The following is a 21,615-nucleotide window of genomic DNA, read 5'->3' as shown; positions in this document are numbered from 1 at the left end:
TGATTGTAGAGGGAAAAAAAGCACACAATCATTATCAACTTCATTGTCTAAGTTTTTCAGAGTAGAAAACTAATTATGATGAATAACTAAAAATAATTTCTCAAATTTTTTTCTGATGGTTCCTTAACAGACTATCTTCCCAAAATCCCTGTCACCCTCTTGCATAGGAGATGGTTTTCCAAAGTGATTTAACAAGTTTCTGATTTAATTTAAAAAAAAACATAAAAAGATAACCACATTTTTTCAGTTTTTGATTTGACTTCAAAATTCATCTGAAAAAAAATTATTATGTAGTGATCTAATAATGAAACCTACCTCTGTTTATGGGTTTTACTTGTAGAAACAGTAAATCATTTTAACTTGTGATTTATATCAAATTGCTCCACCTGTTACTTTCTTTAATGCATTAGAAGCTAAAATGTATATTTCTAGGTTTATACAGATTTGCATTTTGTGTTAAATGTAAATTGATATTAATTTGGAACAAGGAGGAATTTAAAGGCAATTGGGATATATTCAGAATGATGATGATGAAATGATCATATAATTAAAGAAGGTTTTCAGAAGCTATGTGTAATGGTAGAAATCAAGGCGTTATCCTTTCTTATTAATAGTAATTGTATTGATATAATTTAGTAAGACTTTTTTTTTTTTTACATTTCCTATTGCTGTGATATTTGAGAATGTATGCTAAAAGTAGAATTACCTAATTACCTAATTAGTTTCACATGACCTCATATCTAGTGCAAGAGCCTGGTATAGTTTCTCTATAACATTAGAGTACAATACATAGACCAGCTGTATTGCAGGAAGGGGAAATTTCGATTTAAGAACTGGGTGAATTAAATAAAACAGCTGGTTTGAAATATTTACATTCTGGGCCAGGCGTGGTGGCTCATGCCTGCAATCCCAGCACTTTGGTAGGCCGAGGTGGGTGGATCACCTGAGGTAAGGAGTTGGAGACCGCCTGACCAACATGGAGAAACTCCGTCTCTACTAAAAATACAAAATTAGGTCGGGTGTGGTGACTCACACCTGTAATTCCAGCACTTTGGGAGGCCGAGGCGGGTGGATCACGATGTCTGGAGTTCAAGACCAGCCTGGCCAACATGGTGAAACCCCATCTCTACTAAAAACACAAAAATTAGCCAGGTGTGGTGGTGTGCACCTGTAATCCCACCTACTCAGGAGGCTGAGGCAGGAGCATTGCTTGAACCCGGGAGGCAGAGGTTGCAGTGAGCCGAGATCATGACATTGCACTCCAGCCTAGGCAACAAGAGTGAAACTCCATCTGAAAAAAAAAAAAAATTTACATTCTCTACTTTCCCAGAAATATATTCCAATTTCTAACAACTTATCATACTGTTGTCCAGTGCTATTTATTCAACAAGCTTTTGAAAGTTGTTGAGACCGGGCACTGTCAACAACCAGGGATGCAAAGATGAATGTCATAAGCTCTGTGCTGGAGTATTACTACCTAGTTAAAACTAATAATTACTATAGAGTGAGCTATGAAAGCATTGAAAATGAAGCAAATATTTGTGCTTAGGAAAGCGTGGGAAGGCATCAAAGAGAGCAAAGGGGCAGTTTTGAGGTGTTATACATGAGACTGGACACCAGCAACAAAGGTGGAGAGGAAATCTTTGAACAGAAATGGGACACGGCCTCCTCTTAGAATTCAAGAGGTTGAATTGAAGGTTATCTTTCCTTCATTGCACTTATTCCACTGTGTATGTTTAGATTTGTTTTTGTGATCATCAATGATGCTAGACTAAAAGTTCCTTGAGGACAAGTCTATATCCGATTTTCTTTACAATTGTATGTTTCCCAGTGATTACACATACATGTCAAATAAATGTATTGTAAGCAAAAAGTGGGTAGGAGAGTTCTTAGAAGACTGGCTGCTCATTATTTATCCAATACTGTCAAGTGAGAGAGCCAGTGAACCTGTGAAAACAGAAGCACTAAATTTGGGAAAAGCATTCCTCTCACCAGAGGAGCATGCTCTACTGTCTGACAGGGGATAATCCATTGAACTTCCTGTGGTCATAATTACCCATTTTTCTCCTTCCCTCTTCCCCCATTGGATGAATCATCTCTTTGCTCTTATTTCAACCTTTTAATTACTGATTCACCCTCTTTGATTACCTGACACAACAGGAATATCTTTGGTAACTTGAAAGGTCAGTTGATTGAATTTGTTTCCTTTTGTTTAGTGATTATGCAGCCTTGCTCACTCTTGTGCATTTGTTGCAATGTTGTTCGTGGAAAACAAAGGTCTCATTTAGATTTCTAAATTACCTTGCTACAAAGCTGACTCTATCCTAATGAAATTCGTCTATAACAGTAGACATAAGAAAGAATGCTTGCACTATGAGAAGAAACGAGCGTGAGGCCCTTCCGGATTTTTGCTGGGAAAAGATAAATAATTTTTTATGGCTCCTGAATATGCCCTCAGAATTGTTCGCCTTCAAGGTTTACCCCATTATTGTGGGCTAAAACGTATTCAAACGCTCAAAGACTAGAGACGCCTAAAGCCACCCGCCACCCCTAGTGTCCAGGAGGAGTCAGTAAACACCGAGATTGCTTCCCGCAGCACACCCAAGAAGGAATGTAAGAGAATGCAGCCACCATGCTGGTTGTGGTTAAGTGCAGCAAACAGCTTGGCGTCACTCAGCCCTGCTGCGCAAGCGTATTGAGAGTACGCTTCACTCCGCCCCTTCTCGTGCACGCGCTCAGAGCCCGCAACTCTCGCGAGAGAAGCGAGATTTATTCCTACGTACCGGGCCGTGCTGCTTATGGCGGCGCTGGAGAGGGGGCGCTGAGCTGTTGGGGTGAGTACGACCTCAGGGTCCAACTGGGGGTAGCAAAAACCCAGAGGAAGGGCTGAGAATAAGACCAAGGCTAACGGGAAAGCCTTCTGAGTCAAGGTGGGCACTCGTAGAGCTCTAGGTGGGGAAGAATGCACCCCGATTCCCTGCCCTGGGCTTTTTCATACGTCTCCCATTCAACTGCCTGGGCCTCACGTCAGGTCGGAGAGCTGAAACGAGGAGTTGAGGCCAGCCAGCTGCGCGTGGTGGTAGTGGTGGTGGTGACTAAAGTGGGGGGAGGGAGCGAAAATGGAGGCTCCGACCGCAGCCAAGATGGAGGCAGAGGGTGCGGGGCTCGGGCGCGGAGGCCGCTGGGAGCTGTAGTCTGGCTGCTTCCCCATCTGCGGCTTGGCTGGGGAAACGGGAACTACATGTCCCGGCGGGCGGGGCGAGGGGGTGGTGGCGCGGTCCTTTGTGTGAGGTTGGAAGAGCCTGAGACCGAGAAGAGGGGCCTACTTTGACTCTGGACCCTGTAGTTTCCTGGCCGTTACCTGCTTGGGAATCTGACTACCAGTACCAGAGCGCAGTGCGGCAGTGGCGCCTTCTTTGTGTATAGACTGAGACCCTGCTCCGTCTAGATATCTAGGGGAAGTGCTTAAAGACACCTTTCCCCAGCCACATCTGGCACAGTAGTGTGGGAGAATTGACATCGTTACTCCAGTCACCTAGAGCAGGGTCTCAGCACCCAACCTTCCCCTCATTGTCTCCCCTTCGGTGTCTTGAGAAAGGGAACCAGTCCCTAATCTTTTAGGCACGTGGCTCCCACCCCTCTATCTTGGGGAATGGGCGTGCACCCTGAAAGTTCAGTAGTGTCCTCCCTTCCACCTCCTCTAGTTCTCATGGTGTCAGCGCCTGTGGCCCACCCACATTGTGCAATGAACGGCCTGGCTTCGTCATTCTACGTAGAATTTTTTAGAGTTCCCCCTTCGGAGACAGCTTCAAATTTTTACCATGCTGTTTTATCAATACGAAATCTTAGTGCCAAGGTTCTTTTGCTTTAAGGTTTTCCCTTAGAAACACCCAGATGGCGGCCGTCTTGCTTATCTCAGGTGAAGCAGAGAACGCTCCCTGAAACAGGCTTGAATCTGCAAAGAAAATCTGAATGTTGTTGCGCAAGTTAATTTTCGTGTTTTGCACCTTAAATGAGTAAAAGAATATGGTGCTCTTTAAACAGTTGGGAGACAGGGCGGAGAGGGAGAATGCTCAAAGGCACTGTGGTAGTTAAATCTTTTTGAGAGGCTTAAATTTTCATCAGGCTGGTATGAACTGGCAGTTCTTAGCCACTGCTACTAACCTAGTTTTTTAGAATGTAGGTTTCAAATTATAGCCCACAAATATAAGCTACTCTATACTAAAATGCTGAGTAATTTTCATTTTGAGTAACAAAAGGCAAACATTCTTGACTACATTGAGGAGCACTATAATACATACCTTGGTTTTCTTTTGGTACTAACCAATAATGGATATCCTTGGTGTGGGTAAGGAGGGGCTTTATATACTTCAATAGGCATATACCTGAGTCATAAAAGCTAGATAAATATTCGGCCTTCTTTTTGTTTCGTTTTAGCCCTGGGACTAAAATAAAAGAGAAGGTAATAGTTTGGTTTTGCAGCTGTTCTGGATGTTTACCATTGAGATGAGTATTTATAGCAGCTGAGTTGAAAACTAAAGTATTTGAGGCACAGAAGATAGGTTTTCTTTTTTTGTAAGTACTGACTTAAGTGTGACCTTCAGCGAGTGTGGGTGAAAATCTGGTAAAGTCCTAGCAAGTCAAAATTGAAAGTGTGAAAGCTGACGTGCAGTCTGGCTTTACCCACTACCCTTATTTTCCCTTCCCCCACCTGAAGACACATCGTGTAGGGCCATCGATTTTTGTTTTAAACAAAATGCTAAAATATCAAATTATGCTGGAGTATTCATAACATATATTTAGTGTTCCAATGTTTTTTATTGTACAGTTCAGTGGCACTAAGTCTATTGAAACTGTTGTGAGAGCCATACTTTCGACAAGGTAGTTAAAACATGGAAATTTTGGACCCATGTTCTTTTGGACAGATTTTTGAGGAGTTGAATTTCAGGACTGTATTGCAAAATGAGATAAAAATCTTGATCTTGTTAAGTAAACAAAAATAATTGATGTGCCTTCTTCTTAGCTTTGTCTTTGCAGAAAACAGAAGAGGAAGCACTTTGAGATCTATTTTGTAAGCTTTAATAGCTAGACTGTTTTAAGTGGTGAAACTGCTATGGTGAGAGTGACTTGCTGTTAAATCCCTTCTGCCCAGTCAGGATTTTAAAAATTCCCTTGTTTTGATATTAGAATGTTTTCCACTTGCATGTGTGGGTACCTAGTTAAAAACAGCACAAAACTTTTTAATATTTTAATGTCCTTTTATGCTGAGGTAAAACAGTGTGTGGCTGAAAATTATCAGTTTCCCTATGTTGCACATGTAAGTTGTCCGTTGATTTACAGCTACAGCCGGTACGTAACCAGTTATTTGCACTTCTGTTTCTCCAATTTAGTAACAAGCTTCTGTGCTAGATACTGCCTACTTTTATTAGTGAAAATCTTTGCTCAAGACCCTTACATTTACTTCTGTTGCTAATTGGCACAATAGTACTTTTTTAGACCCCTGCTCAGTTTATACCTACTGTGTGGAACATGGTAGCCGCCAGCCACGTGTGGCTATTGTGCACTTGAAGTGTGACTAGTTTGAATTGAAATGTGCTGTGATTGTATAATAACATTGGATTTCAAGGAATGTAACTGTCAATTTTTTTACATTGATTGCCTGTAGAGAATAACATTTTGGATATAATTGGTTAAATAAGACATTTAATTAAAATTTCTTCTGTTTCTTTTGACTGTAATATGGTTACTAGAATTATAATTACACTGTATTTCTGTTGGACACTGCTGGTCTGTGGTGTTTTCTGATGTGTCTAGAGTGTTTCTTCAGCATCTTCCCACACTGCCATTTGTCCTGCTTAAAAGTATTAAGACTTCTGGGTGTATGTATAAGCAGTTAAGTGACAGATAATTTTAAATATCTCAGTAGCTGTTTAGATAATTAATCCAGCACAGTGGTTACTACACAGATACAAAAAGATAGTTGCATCAGTTTTTTTATTTTTACTCAACAGGTGACTTAGGTTGATTAATTATCTAGACTTTATTATTTACCTTAGATCCTAAAGCAAAAATGAATTAAGACCTATTAAGCACTTCAGTTATAAAATGTGGTGCTCAATGAAATGTCAGGCAATAGAGAAACTTTTCAATCCTGTGCTACCTATTTTGGTCTTTGTTTTTCCTGCCTAAAAGAAGATACTGCCTGAAGGAAGTGGGTTAGGTGAGCAGACTTTTGTAGACTGGCTTAGCCCTTCATTAACTTTTCCCAAAGTGAGTGCTGCACATACTTTCAAAATAATAAACTAGGTAGTGTGATACATTTTAGATCGATTACTTACCACATAAATGTGTTAGTTTAACCTCTATTGATTTAGTGCCGTCTATGTAATGGCTTATGCTAGGCCTTTGAGGTAAAACAGCCAACTGAGGACGACATGAAGTAAAACAGGTGGTGGCCAGGTGCGGTGGCTCACGCCTGTAATCCCAGCACTTTGGGAGGCTGAGGCAGGTGGGTCACTTGAGGTCAGGAGTTCGAGACCAGCCTGGCCAACATGGCGAAACCCCGTCTCTGCTAAAAATACAAAAATTAGCCAGCCAGGCGTGGTGGTACGCGCCTGTAGTCCCAGCTACTTGGGAGGCTGAGGCAGGAGAGTCGCTTGAACCCGGGAGGTGGAGATGGCAGTGATTAAGTAATAATACTATTTCCATGCTGAGCAAAGGGAAAAGGAGTTGATTACTTAGCACTCAGGGAGATTCTCAGATACACATTTAAATTGTTCCCTAGTGTTTTTATTGGTACCCTATGGTGGGTTGGTGGGGGTGATTGTTTTGAGTCAGCATCTTACTCTGTCGCCCAGGCAAGAGTGCAGTGGCACAATCATAGCTCACTGCAGCCTCAAACTCCTGGACTCAAGCGATCCTCCTGCCTCAGCCTCCCGAGTAGCTGGGACTACAGGTGCATGCCACCACACCCAGTGAATTTATTTTTTATTTCTAAAATTTTTTGTAGAGACAGCGTCTCACCATGTTGCCCAGGCTGGTCTCAAGCATTCCTCCCACCTCGGCCTGCCACAGTCCTGGGGATTACAAGCGAGAGCCACCACCCCAGCCCAATACCCAGTGTTTCATGTGACTTAAGTTTCAAGCTTTTAGGGGGATGGAGGAGATGCATTTGTGTTCCTAGGGTTAAGGCAAAAGAGGTGGTTAGTAGCACCAATTAATGTTAATCGGGGCATGAGTGGATAGCTATTTATATTAAAATGCCTGACCAATACCTTGAAGTTCTTCAGTAAGTGTTAATTTAATTGAAAAACATTTAGTTAACTATAGAAGCTGTGAAGATGTTAATTCGGCCAGTAAATTATTCATGACTGTTGGTGGGTTCGTTTGATAGCTCCTAATAGACCTCATTAGTGCCTAAGAATGGCCCTGCAATACTCCAGAGTTTCAGTTCCAGAAATCTCTTTTTTTGTGTTACTGAATCTTGGACTTGACAGTTCTTAATGTGATACGACAACCTGGACTGGGTTAATCCAGTTCAAGTTTTTCAAGATAACTTGCTTTCTCCATGTTGAGTTCTTTGGGTTCATTAATACACCTAAAGCATTAAGATAAAACCAATGTACACAGTCTGTATTTTTTAAAGAAGAGATTATTTCTTGATTGGATAATTAAAACTTTATACAATTAAAGGTGGTATAACTGTATATACTTGAATTGTGGTGTCCTTTTGCTTATTAAGGATTAACTACCTTTTTCCTTTGATTGTGTATGGCAGCACTGGATTAGGTGGGAAAGGAGGCTGTGATAAAGAAATTTGAGTTTACCTCTCAGAAATTTGAAATAGAATTGGAGGAGCAAGATACATAAAAACATGAAGTAAAGTATAGAAATTGCTTGGTACCACTTGCTGCAAATTGCTTGATGGAGGCAGTGGATATTACTGCCCCATTCATTAGTAGGAATTAATGAGTCTGCTGGAATGGTCAAGAAAGGCTTTTTTGTCACCTTGAAGATCACAACATAGTATTTTTTTTGTGGGAAGACCCATATAAGCAAGGGTGGCTAGAATTCAGGAATCTCCCAAGAGTTGTGTTTAAGGATTAGGCGAGGTAATGGACTTCTGGGAGAACTGGAACACAGTAGAGAGTAAGGATGGAAGGTAGAATAGGGACACCTGGAATGGTAGTTCTTAATCCTGTTGGAAGTCAGAAACACTTGGGGCAGGGGTTAGGGGGAGATAACAAGGCCTGGCACCTAACCTAGTGTAGTTAAGTTTAGAATCTTTGTATGGGACTCAGGCTTTGATTTTGTTGGTTTTTGTTTGTTTGTTTAAGGTTGCTGGGCGGGGGTGGGGCGGGACGGGTAGATAGCCAGGATTAAAAACTTCCCATCTAGAGTGGTGGAAAAATAACTGAAGATGTTTGACAGGGGAGATGAGAAATGAAATTGGAGGGTTTTTGTTTTGTTTTGTTTTTTGAGACAAGGTTCTGATCTGTCGCCTAGGCTGTAGTGCTGTGTCACTATCTTGGTCTCTGCAGCCTTGACTTCCCGGTCCTAAGTAGCTGAGACTCCATGCATATACCACCATGCCTGGCTAATTCTTTGTATTTTTAGTAGAGATGGGGTTTCTCCACGTTGCCCAGGCTGGTCTCGAGCTCCTGGGCTCAAGCAGACCTCCTGCCAAGGCCTCCCAAAGTGCTGGGATTACAGGCGTGAGCCAACTCACCTGGCCAAAATTCAAGTTTTTGATAGTCTGGTGGTGGTATGTGACAGAAAATGGAAAGTGTGCACACTGGAAGTTGGCGGATATATTAGACACCTGAGCTAAAATACGTCATTTAGTAGGACAAGAGATGAACACAAAAGATACTGTGAGGGAAATACTAACACAACTTGCAACATTGGGTATGGCGATGGAGAGGGGAAGAATCAAGATAGTTAAAGTGGCCCCACCTCAAACCAGTTATATTACTCTGAGTGGTGGGGGCTGGGCATAGGTTTTTTTTTTTTTTAAAGCTTCCCAAGTGTTTGAGCACCATTACCCTAAGACATATATCTAGTCTGGGTAATAAGAGAATGATCTAAATAAAGTTGAAAGATCAGACAAGTGTATGTAACATGTTGTGATATTTGAAGGAACAATATAAAGTCATGGGATGTTAGAGAATAGAAAATGGCCAGATCAGCTGTTACTGAGTTTTTATTTTACATGTGAGGAAAGTGAAACCTAGAGAGATTAAATAACTTGTTCATGGTATTTACTAGTACCAGTGATTGCGATTAGGCTCTTCTGGTCTGAGCTATTTAATCAGCTCTGACCTCTCACCTGATAATCATTCTTCTGACGTTTTCAAATATCCACTTCTCAGCATGTCCACCTTTTTCTTCTCTCTGTAGAAATAATTTTCGTTAACACCAGTTTGTGACTTCGGAGTCAGTGCAAAATAATTGTTTATTTTATAGCTAATATAAAGCAGAAATGTGATTTTTACTGATAAATACATTTTATTTCTCTTCTATAGACATTTCTCATCTATTTACTGTAGCAGTACAAATGAGATTTCTGTTTGCTTACTAAGTCATCTCCTTTAGGATTTCAAGACTTAATACCACTTTCTTCAAAAACTAAGGCACTGTTTCCTGTTACATCACGTTGAAATGCTTCATAATCTGGCTGCACTACACCTGTCACACTACATATCCTATTTCACTTCAGCCCAGCTCTCTGTTCTAGCCAGGCTAGCCTGTTGATTTTCCTCTGAAACAACAAGCCACACATGTTGCCACAGGCATTCATGCAGAAGACTTCACTTGATGCTGGGCTTAGAAAATCACAGAATGCATGGTCGCTGCTCTGAAGAAACTTAGAATTTAGTGGCATATTCTCTCTTGACTTGTGTGCTGTTTCATGCCTAGAATACTCAGCTATTTTCTTCTAGAATTCTGCCTGATTTTCCAGGTTCACTTCAAATTCCACTTTTATTTAAAAGCCTTGGTTGCTTTGATGGACATGCAGTTGTGGATAAACAATGAGTAATAGTTCTAGATAGTCTGTGACATAATAGATACCTAGATACTAATTGAGCAAAATAATTTTTGGCATTTTTGTCCTATACTCTGTTTTTTTTTTTTCCATGTATAAATCTTTTCAGCAAGATCGTCTATGCTGTCATGGCAGGGACTTCTTTTATGTTTTCCACAGAGCTAGATCCTTATAAAATACTTGCACTAAATTAAATATTATGCCATGTAACTGAGCTTATTTGGGGGAAGAGGTCAATAAAGACTATGGAATATGGCCGGGCGCGGTGGCTCACGCTTGTCATCCCAGCACTTTGGGAGGCCGAGGCGGGCGCATCACGAGGTCAGGAGATCGAGACCACAGTGAAACCCCGTCTCTACTAAAAATACAAAAAATTAGCCGGGCGTGGTGGCGGGCGCCTCTAGTCCCAGCTACTCGGAGAGGCTGAGGCAGGAGAATGGCGTGAACTCGGGAGGCGGAGCTTGCAGTGAGCCGAGATTGCGCCATTGCACTCCAGCCTGGGCGATACAGCGAGACTCCGTCTCAAAAAAAAAAAAAGAAAAAAAAAAAAAAAAAAAAAGACTATGGAATATGAGGTCTTGGGTATGAGATACCAAAGGAGGTAGTTGCTAGTACTTGAGAGATTGCTCCAAACAACATCAAATGAGCATGCTTCCAAGTTTTCTGCATTACTTGCATGACCCATGATTCTAAGTTAATGAAATGAGTTTGCCCCTCTTCTCACCCACTGTCCCTGATTATTTTATATATGTTATACTTAATATCTTCATTTTTTACCTCTAGTATGAAGTGTAACAGAACAGACTTTACCACCTGAAACTGCTGCTTCAAGTTCAGATCAGGCAAGGAACAAACCTCGTAACAACTAACAAGACCAAAGAAGAGTACACTTAAGTTGAAGACACAACACTTGATCTGAAACAAGAAGTTTGTGCCTACTCAATAGCTTTGAAAGAGCACTTCCCAACGCTGCTAGTAGTCTTTGTTTTCTTCAGTGCTGTACTGTGAGATTGCCCGGTACAGCAGCAGTTGTATTCTTTATTAGCTTGGTAGATCATTTTCTCTCGCTCTTTTTTTTAATACTAGCAACTTTCATCCTTTCAAACGTGTGCTGAAAAAGAAGAATCAGCAAATACTACTGAAAGTGCAATATTTGATTATCACTGCGAGGTAGGTTTGTAATTTCCTATTAAGAATCAGTTCCATAATTCTAGATTTCCTGATTATTTGGTTAAATATAAAATCTTTATTTGTTCTTTTCTAAAGGTATTCAGAAGACAGTTTTTCTATTCTCAACTAGTATGAAATATCAACACTATCTCTTGTTAGATAAGGACAGTATTTATGGTCAAACAGATTTTTCACACCAGATTATGTTAATACATGCTGATCTCTCGACTTAACTGGTCTCTTAGAGAAGCTCCGTCTGTACTATTTAGAAGTTAGGATTTCAAATAAGAATGTGCATTGCAGTCTTTCTACGAGGGTCTGTGAAACTTTGGTGATATTTGCTGCTGACGTCTGTTTCTTTCTCTCCCCTGTCTTCAGTGTTAGCTTCTTGAGGGAAGAGCCTTACTTTATATCCATACCTACATTTGCAGTGCGTATTTGTAAATGGTATACAGTGCATATTGGTGAATGAATGGTTGACATGCCTACTGTATTGTTAGGCATTGCTAGTGCTGAAATATAACGAATGAATAAGATACTAATGGACTTACAATTTAGAACAATTTGTTACACAATATCACAGTTTAATATAGGCTAAAAGATACTAATAAAATATTAAGAATATAACTGAACCCGTTCCCTTGGAGGTGAGGAGGAGGGTAAAGAAAGCCTATAGAAAAGGGATATTTGAAGGTGAGTAGTACCTTGTTAAGAGGGAGAAGAGACATTGCTAGAGGTGTAGAGGTAACAGAATTAGCAGATTCAGGGATACATGAAAGCACATGGTATATATTAAGTTGTTCATTATGAACAGAGTAGAGAATATAATTTTGTGGGGAGAGTTATGAAAGGGAAGTTTGCTGGAGGCTTGGTCCAATACGTTTGTCTTTATTCCGTAGGAGAGCCATCAGATGTCTATAAGCAAGGGCTTAAGGGTTTTTCCCCCAAAAGTAAGATAGCTTTATTGCTTCACATTTTAAAGTAATATTCAGAAGTGTACCTTTAAAAGACCAATGGTGACACTTTTGAGGGAAAGGCTGAGGATGGGAAGACCTGTCAAAAGCAGTGGATCAAGTATAAGGAAGATAAAAGCTAAGGTGTAGGTAGAGAAAAAGGTAGGTGCTAGGTGTTCTGATGGTAGAAGTGAGGACTTGGAGACCAGTTGAATCTGAAGATAAATGTGGAGAGAATGGCTTTATCAAATCCAGTTGTCCAAGCTAGAAACCTTCATTGTTCATAGGAATAGGGAAGTTAGAATAGTAACTTACTGATATTAAAATATATTAAGGAAATCTATTGTGTTCATTAGATAGCTATCTGAAGTTGAAGGAAATACACTAGTATGGAATATTAAACAGTGGTTAACTTCGAGGGTAGGCTTATGAAGAGCAATTTTCCTTTTTAATCTTTAGTTTCCAGATTTTCTAAAGTTAGTAGACATAAAGGAATTCAGAAAGGAGTCATCAGTTTATAGGTAATAAAGGAAGAAGCACCAATGAAGAGAGCAAAGAAGTAGAAGAAGTCAGGAAGAAGCACCAAAGATAATTTCAAGAAGTCAATGGTAAACATTTTTTAGATGCTACAGAGGTCAAATAAAATGAAGAATGAAAATAAGTCATTCAGTTACAAAAGCTTCACTGCTATTTCAAGAAGCACTTAGGACTTTATTTCCAATTTATTGAAGGATTATGTAATAGTGTTGATGACCTTACTGTGCACTAGAATTATTCCTTAACAACTAAAAACTACAGTAATATTAAATTATCTATGTCTCATAAACAGACACTTATTTAATTTTAAGGTAATTGTACCATTTAGTTTTTCTATTTGTTCTTACCTTAGCTGATTTTTTAAAAATAGTTTTAGACTAATTGCTGTGGATTCTGTTGGATTAGATAAGGAAGATTAACACAAATTGAAACCACAATTTTATGTTCTGAAGGATAAAAGATTAGTTTGTTTTTTTTTTTTTTTTTTTCCCTCTCTGAGACAGAGTCTTGCTATGTCGCCTAGGCTGGAGTGCAGTGGGGTGATCTTGGCTCACTGCAGCCTCTGCCTCCCAGGTTCAGGTGATTTTCCTTCCTCAGTCTCCTGAGTAGCTGGAATTACAGGCACGCATCACCACGCCTGGCTAATTTTTTTAATTTTTAGTAGAGACGGGGTTTCACCATGTTGGCCAGGCTGGTTTCGAATTCCTGACCTTGTGATCCACCCGCCTCAGCCTCCCAAAGTGCTGGGATTACAGGCGTGAGCCACCGTGCCTGGCAAGATTAGATATTAAGGCTTTCATTTCATTGACATGATTTATAGAAATAGATTTAAAGAAGTGCTTTTTGTTTAGTGTAATCTTTGTATTCTGAATATTAGTTTACTACATGAACATTTTAATATATAAAAGCATCCATAGCTGTCTAAAAATTACATGTTTACATATTTACAAAGAAACCACAATTGGGATGAAGATTATTGGCAGTAAAACATGGTCGTGGTTGTACATGTGAAATAGTTCAGTTAAAGGGGGCACACAGCTAAGGAAACAGATTTGGTAATGCAGTGGAACCCCCAGATTTTAAAGGGGGGTTTTGTAAAATCAGTAAAAATAGTACATAATCAGGAACAAATATATATAGAAGGGTAGAATTAGCCATAAAATGGCAAGAAAGAATAAGGTTTATAAAACATTTGTTTGACATGTGAAAATAGACCTGAAGTGTTTGGTGAATGATTTGATCCAGGTAGTCTAAAGGTGACAGATGAGAAAAGCAAAATTAGAAAATTCCTGTCGTGCCCCTAGTTTTTTTCTGCTGAACTCAATAATTTTCATACTGGAAACATAGCAAAGCAAGAGAAAACTGAGGCCCCAGATGAGTGAGAAAATAACAGGATTACTTGGCAGTTGCTAGGTGTGTGATAGTAGTCAAATAGAGACCTATGACAGGAACTGTAAATGTCCTGATTTTTCAGTCAGATGTGGGAACTATTGAGCTTACTTTTCATCCCTAGCAAAAGCCTCAGAGCCAGCGAATAAAAAACTTGGCAGAGTAGCTCATGATAGCATAATGGTCAATATGGAGAAATGTTGGATGGATAGCAATTAGTAAGAGACTGATTTTAGAGAAGTCTCCAGGTGTATGCTGCCAGATGCTATCTTTGCCCTGCTTTTTTCAGAGACCTGATAAGTAGTTATGTGAGTACCTATGTGCTACGTAAGCACTTATTTTAGGCTTTTTACATGAAGCAACTCATTTAACCATCTCAACAACTCTGTGAGACAGGTATTAAGGTAGGAGAATGAATGATTAAAAGATAAACTACACAGAGTCTGATAATTTAAAATTAAATTAGTCACCAAATTGGAACACTAGATTAACCAACAGAAGGCATTTTAAAAGCATTACGTTATAGTTTTTTTATTTAGGAACAAATGATCCATTACGGAGGAACTGAAAGAAAACCTGATTTTGCTAATGTGATTTGTGAAGAAATGGTGGAGATGTTTTTTAGTTTTACAAAGTTATAAAACTTCAGTCTACAGAATCAAGGGGTGTAATCACTCAGTACTTTATATTGGTCGGGTACATTAAGAATAGTAGTGAAATGCACTTTAATGAATAATTACTTAGAACCTATCCAGAAGACAGCAATTAGTATTGAAAATGGTTGTGTTCAGAAAATTGAAAGAAACAGTGGAAGTCAAGGGGAGGTATGTCTGAGAATACAGAGGGGTTTTCTAAAGATCTTATGGTGAAATAGGCTACCTTTTCCAAATTAATTGTCAATCAGTAGAAGCCAAGCAGACCAGATTAGGGGGGAAAAACAACTTAGATGTTGTAATAAATTACACAGCATAGATTTCCACCCCCTCTCCCCAAAGGAACTTGGAAACCAGTTAGGTGCTCCCACTTTACTTTTGAGGAAAAAATCCCAGAGATGTTAAAAGTACTTGAGAGTCAGGACTGAAAGCCAGTCTTTGGACTTTTATGTTCTTCAGGGAACTTTAATCAATTTCTTGAGTTACAAATGAAGTTTAAATTTGACCTGAGATTTGTCCCAGTTCTGCTTTTATTAAAGGAGGACTAATTTTGTCAATGACTTTTTCAGTTTAAAAGTAAATATGTAGAAAAGGGTAGAAGGTCTAAACTTTATGAGGCTGGAGATACTTGTCTGTTGTGTTACTTACTATATGAGTAGAACCTAAAATAGTGCTTATGCATTGTATGAACTCAATTGTGGTTGAATGAATAAGGCAGTGATTAAGAATGGAGTCAGAACTGGATTCTATTCCCACATTTGCCATTTTTAGCGCTGTGCCCTTAAGATGGCTAAGTGTTTTCTCATCTGTGAACATTAAAGTAGATTTTCTGGTCTTTAAATACATTCGAAATCGTACTGTATAAATATCTTATGTCTCATTTCCTATTACAGAATAAGCATTTCCCACATATTGTTTCCAATGACCACATAGCATTACATAAGTTACAATGACATCTTGAGCCATAAAGTATCTTAGACTAGATTATTTCCAGGAATTGGCTACAAAAATATATTTGTAAAATACTTGTGCATAAAGCTTTTTTCACATTTCAGATTTCCCCAGGAGAGCTTTTCTGCAATGCAGTTATTAAGAAAAATATCTCCACATTTTGATACATGTTGCTAAATTGCATTTCTAAAAGGTTGTACCAATTTACTACCATAAAAGTGATGTGTGTGTTATTCTTAGCTCAGTTTTTCATTATTTTAAAATCTTACGTCTTTGCTAGTTTGGTATATGAAAGTATTAATTTGCTTTATCTGAAATTTTTTATTGCAAAAATTCAAGGTTTTATGTTTAATGTTTTGAGCTTTTGTATATAAAGTTTAATGATTGATATTAAAGAATGATTTATTTGCTCACTTAATCAGTAATTCAACATATGAGTGCCTGCTCTGTGCCAGGCACTGTTTATCTAAAATCTAGGGATTTAGCTTTGAATAGAAGGTTCTGCCCCTCAAGAAGCTTATATTCTGGTAATTTAATTGTACTGATTTGCCTAGAATCTTCAATACTACTGTAGTGTATTTACACTTTACCCCCTAGGTTTGAGTATAAAAGCTTGTGCTTTTTGTATAATCAGATATCAGTCCCTTGTGATTTTTTTTTTAATTTATTTCAAATCTAGAAAGTTCCGCCCTTGTAAAGATTTTACAAATATACTCATCCATGGAGGGGTGTGAGTGTGTGTGTATGTTTTGGGGTTTTTGTTGTTTTGTTTTTGTTTTGAGACAGGGTCTCACTCTGTCACTCAGGCTGGAGTACAGTGTCAGGATCATGGCTTGACCTCCCAGGCTCAGGTGATCCTCCCACCCCAGCCTCTTGAGTAGCTGGCACTATAGGCATCCAGCTAATTTTGGCTAATTTTTGTATTTTTTTGTAGAGACAGGGTTTTGCCATGTGCCTAGACTAGTCTGAAATTCCTGGGCTCAGGCAATTTGCCACCTCGGCCTCTCAAAGTGCTAGGATTACAAACATGAACCACTGAACCTGGCTGGTTTTTAAATATTTTTTAAGACATTAAACTTTGTTCATTTGAATACATTTTTACCTGCTGTTAGGCAAGCAACTAAATTGTGGATTTTTTTTTTCCCTATTTAAAAAAGAAGTCAAATAACATTTACCTACTGGGTCCTTCCTACCACCACCTTTGTTAGCATCTTTAATTTTTTATAAACAAGGTTCTGTTAAATTATCTACTTCCATTTGTCTTCTACTTTTATGTAATTGTTTTTGTGATAACTTCCATTTTGCTTGTTTTTTGATGGTGCTGATTAAGGAATATTTGCAATGCCATAAAAATATAGTTTAGCCAAATTATTAGGAATTCTTTGAAAAGTATTAACATGTCACATGTCTTATATAAAGTTGTTTGAGTGGTGTGTTTCCTTTTGGAAAAATAAAATAAAGGCCTCCTCCAAATGGATAAAGGCTAGGGAAAGAGAGCTCTAGTCAGCAAAGATTCTGGGAGAAGGGGAAGGCTTTTTCAACTCTTCTGGTATGTGTCTAGGGATGAGACGAGACTCGAACAGTAGAGCCCAGATTCCAACATTCTTGTTGGGGAACAACTTAAGAGTCTTAAAAGAAAATGCTAGCTTTGATGCTTTCTAATTCTGGTTCAGTGTCCCTTTGGGTGAGAAAAAGAGGATTTCTATCTCCTACCTGCAGTGATGTGTGGCAGGATTGGAGATTTGAGAATGGGTATATTTTGCAGCTTTAAGGCATATATATTTCAGATCATGTCACTGTGTTCTTGTTCGATAGTAATCAGAACTATAGTCTAAACATGAGGCCAAATGTGGTAGCTCACGCCTGTAATCCCATCACTTTGGGAGGCCAGGGCTGGGGGGGTGGCCCGGATCACTTGAGGTCAGGAGTTCGAGAACAGCCTGGCCAACATGGTGAAACCCTGTCTCTACTAAAAATACAAAAATTGGCTGGGTTTGGTGGCGCATGCCTGTAGTCCCAGCTACTTGGGAGACTGAGGCAGAGGGATCACTTGAACCCAGGAGGCAGAGGTTGCAGTGAGCCAAGATCGCACCACTGCACTCCAGGCTGGGTGACAGCGAGACTCCATCTCAAAAATAAATTAATTCAGCCTGGGTGACACAGCAAGACTGTGTCTCAAAAATAAATAAATAAACAAACATGAAAGAAGCACAGCTTGAAAGTCCTTCAGTGATCTAGAATAATGGTTCTCAAGTTAATTTTATACTGCTTGTCAGTTAAAAACATGTATTTTTGATATGTGTATATCTTTACAAATTGTGTAATTATAATTCTGTGTCTGCATTGTAAAACACAGTGGTACAAATAAAGAGGAAAAATGTGAAGTGAGGGATATTATAAAAAGTTTACTTGTGCAGAAATGTTCTGTTCTTGCTAGAAATACTGTGTTCTGGATTGCTGGTTTTTAAGTGTTTAATTTTAAAAAGCTTTATAATATCGTGAATTAGTATCAGGGAAATCTACACTTAGTGTGTTGTATTGCAACAGTCCGTATCATAGTCTTGATCTTTTTGGCATACTTGTCATACCTCGTTCGATGGTTTCTTAATGTGGAGGTTGAAGAACTAGTACTAGGAATAGAAATGTCAGTTCCCTTGCTCTTTACATGTGCTTGCCTTATCTTCCATTTGAGGTTCTTCTGCGGGAATCTTTCAACCATTTGTCTATTTGGGCTTTTTTGTTTTTCTGGGATGGAGTCTTGCTGTGTTGCCCAAGCTGGAGTGCAGTAGCACAATTTCGGCTCACTGCAACCTCCGCCTCCTGGGTTCAAGCAATTCTCATGCCTCCCCCTCCTGAGTAGCTGGGACTACAGACCCATGCCACCATGCCTGGCTAAATTTTGTATTTTTAGTAGAGACAGGCTTTTACCATGTTGGCCATGCTGGTCCCAAACTCCTGACCTCACGTGATCTGCCCACCTTGGCCTCCCTGTGCTGGGATTACAGGTGTGATCCACTGCATCCAGCCTCATTTGGCTACTTGTGAAGGTAGTTTAGTTACACTAGATAACTAAATTTGTATATCTCCTTATCGGGCATACAGTAATATGGGAAGAGCAAATGAGTGAGGACTTCACTGTCAGCCTCTTTTGGAGTTCTCCACTCTTTCCTCAGAATACCTGAGTAATACATGATAACTCGTAGACCATCTGACATACCAACTCGGTGAAACCTAGACTATAAATACATAGTAAATATTTTTAAAAGCTCATTTTTATCTCTGGGCAGAAAAATAGTCCCAGTTATTTTCTTCTACACCCCATTGGATTTTCAGTGTGTACTCTACTTTAGGGAGACTAGTGACTAAAAATGATAGGTTCTATTTAAAGTTGATCAGCATTGAAAAGAAATTGGACTGAATAGTCTCACTCCAACAACCATCAAGAGTCCTTGTGGCATTTTCAGAATTGTCGATATCATCGTATATTTTAATGGCTTTAAAAAAATACATTTCACCTTTTATAGTAATGTTAATTCTATATGTTTCCTATGTCAATAGAAATCTAATTTAATTTCGCTAAACCCGAGCTAAAAATATATAAAGATTGACTGTGAAATGTGCATTAAATTGTTATTGATCATAGTTATCAACATTATGCTATGTTATAACAGCTGTTTGAGATGGAGAACGTTTTTACTGTGTCATCAGATCCTCATCCCTCTCCTGCAGCCCCTCCTTCACTTTCTTTACCCTTATCTTCATCTTCTACCTCATCTGGGACTAAAAAACAAAAGAGGACCCCAACTTATCAGAGATCTGTAAGTCAGGAAAACAGTCATCCCAGCTTACCTTGCTTTGTGTTAAGAGCATGACCTAGGATTGCCACTCATTCTGGTTGAAATATCTTGCAGACTCACCTTCTAACTTCCCGAATCATTTTTTTCACCTTCAGTCTTGAAAGATAACTTCAGTAGATTAGGGCCTTACTGCTCAAAGTATATCTAAGAATCAGAAGCATTATTATCACCTTGGATCTTAATAAAGATGGAAAATCTCAAATCCCCATACCCACTGAGTCTGATTTTGTATTTTAACTTCTCATTTGAGAAGCCCTCGTTTACAGCCAGACCTTCTTGGTTTGAATCTTCTACTATTTGACTTTGGCAAGTCATTTAACTTCTCTGTGTCTGTTTTCTCATTGGTAAAATGAGGCTAATACAATACTTTCTTGTGGGCTTTTGTGAAAGTTAAATGAGTTAATATATGTTAAACACAGAACAGTGGCTAGTGTAGAAGAATTAGGACATAACCACCTACAGGTGTGGTGGCTTTGATTTACATGATTTAACCATCACACATATTGTTGACTCATACTTTGGTTTATCTTTCTAGAATTTTAGTTACTCTTTTTTCCTAATGAAAATATATCCTTTTTATTAATAATGCCCAACATCCCACTTAAATGGAAATACTTATAAATCAGATTTTCAATGAAAGGGTCTAAAACATAATTGTAATGATTTAGAAATGTCATTACTGTGGTAAATTATAGACCTAGGCTTTGCTAAGGATTTCGTCCTATTTTGTACTTCACTTATAGTTTTTGTTGTTTTACTCAAAGAAGGGCAAATGGAACATCCAATGTGATAGTATTTTATGACCTAGGCAGATTCCATTATATTGCTTTTAAATAGCTCCTATTTCACTAAAGAATGGGAAAGAAGTGATAGTTACAGATTTCATCAGTATGTGAAAAGTGAAGGGTTTCTTTCAGGTAAAGATTAAATGTACCTGTGAAATGCTTCAGCATTTTTAAAATGGAAATGCTTTTGCTGTCTTGGAGTTTTGTTGTCTCAGAAGTTTTCTAATGCACTATTTTGGATAGTCTTTCATTAAAGGACCTAAGCATGAATTACTCTGAAATTTTCTAGTTTAAGTATTGCATAGAAAGTTCATTTTATTGTGTTAATCTCTACTAACTTGAAATATGCCTTCCCAAATGCATGACTTACTAAATAGTATTAAGGTATTGGCTGAAGTTTCAAAATAGTGTTACCAAATCTCTTAAGAGTCTTTGGTAGTTTGTGGTCACTGTCTCTTAATGTTAATTATCTTTGTTCTGAAATGGTTGTTTTAGTAATTTTCAGTTCATGTAAAGGCAGCATTTACTAATGTAGTTGCTATACCTTAATATTAAACCCCAGAAATTCTATTTTTGTCTGGTAAGTGGAAATTCTGCCATAATTTGGGGCAATTCCCCGATATAATTTAAATTGTTTCCTCTGAAATGTTTTATTAGCTAAATTAATGCTGCAGTAATAAAGTCCATAATCTTCCCTTCATTTTACTTTTTTTTGCCTTTTTATATGAAAGATTTAGTGACTTATTAACTAGACTTAATATGCTACGGAGATCATGTACAGATATGTATATATTCTTTTTCTTTTTAAAACAGATGAGCTTTGATCCAAACCTTCTCCACAACAATGGACATAATGGGTACCCTAATGGTACTTCAGCAGCACTGCGTGAAACTGGGGTTATTGAAAAACTGTTAACCTCTTACGGATTTATTCAGTGTTCAGAACGTCAAGCTAGACTTTTCTTCCACTGTTCACAGTATAATGGCAACCTGCAAGACTTAAAAGTAGGAGGTAATCTGTCGGTTCTCCTTTGTAAAAATGTAATCACAAAATTTGTCTTGCATATCAATTTGTTCATGAGTGTTTTTCAAAAAAATGTTTTATGTAAATAAAAACATTTTGGACTTTTAGTTGTACTGTTTACTGAAGAATATCTGTATAAACCAGCAGAATCCTTGAAAGATTATATTTGCGTATATTTACAATAAATGCTTGGAAGATTTCATTGTTGTTCCCCCTAATGATGACTGTTTACCCCTAAGATTTTAAGCCAG

General features: G+C 38.5%; 1 protein-coding gene across 6 annotated transcripts in view; it reads left to right on the top strand.

Moving 5' to 3' along the window:
- The first annotated feature begins 2,594 nt into the window (after positions 1 to 2,594).
- CSDE1 (cold shock domain containing E1) overlaps positions 2,595 to 21,615 on the top strand; it is a 41,541-nt gene continuing 22,520 nt past the window's right edge. For 2 of the 6 annotated variants that reach the window (XM_063625826.1, XM_063625825.1), the window contains exons 1-3: positions 15,808 to 15,891; positions 19,370 to 19,516; positions 21,154 to 21,352. In XM_063625826.1, the coding sequence (XP_063481896.1) occupies positions 19,379 to 19,516; positions 21,154 to 21,352 (337 nt within the window). In that variant the 5' untranslated portion in view covers positions 15,808 to 15,891; positions 19,370 to 19,378. Of the gene's footprint in view, positions 2,835 to 10,828; positions 11,216 to 15,807; positions 15,892 to 19,369; positions 19,517 to 21,153; positions 21,353 to 21,615 lie in introns of those variants that run through there. The other 4 variants (XM_063625830.1, XM_063625827.1, XM_063625829.1 and 1 more) reach the window with 4 other exon arrangements.

Source organism: Symphalangus syndactylus, chromosome 12 (assembly GCF_028878055.3).
Source record: "Symphalangus syndactylus isolate Jambi chromosome 12, NHGRI_mSymSyn1-v2.1_pri, whole genome shotgun sequence".
NCBI classification, from domain to species: domain Eukaryota; kingdom Metazoa; phylum Chordata; class Mammalia; order Primates; family Hylobatidae; genus Symphalangus; species Symphalangus syndactylus.
The sequence above is the reverse complement of the archived record's forward strand: the minus strand, read 5'-3'. Positions and strand labels throughout refer to the sequence as shown.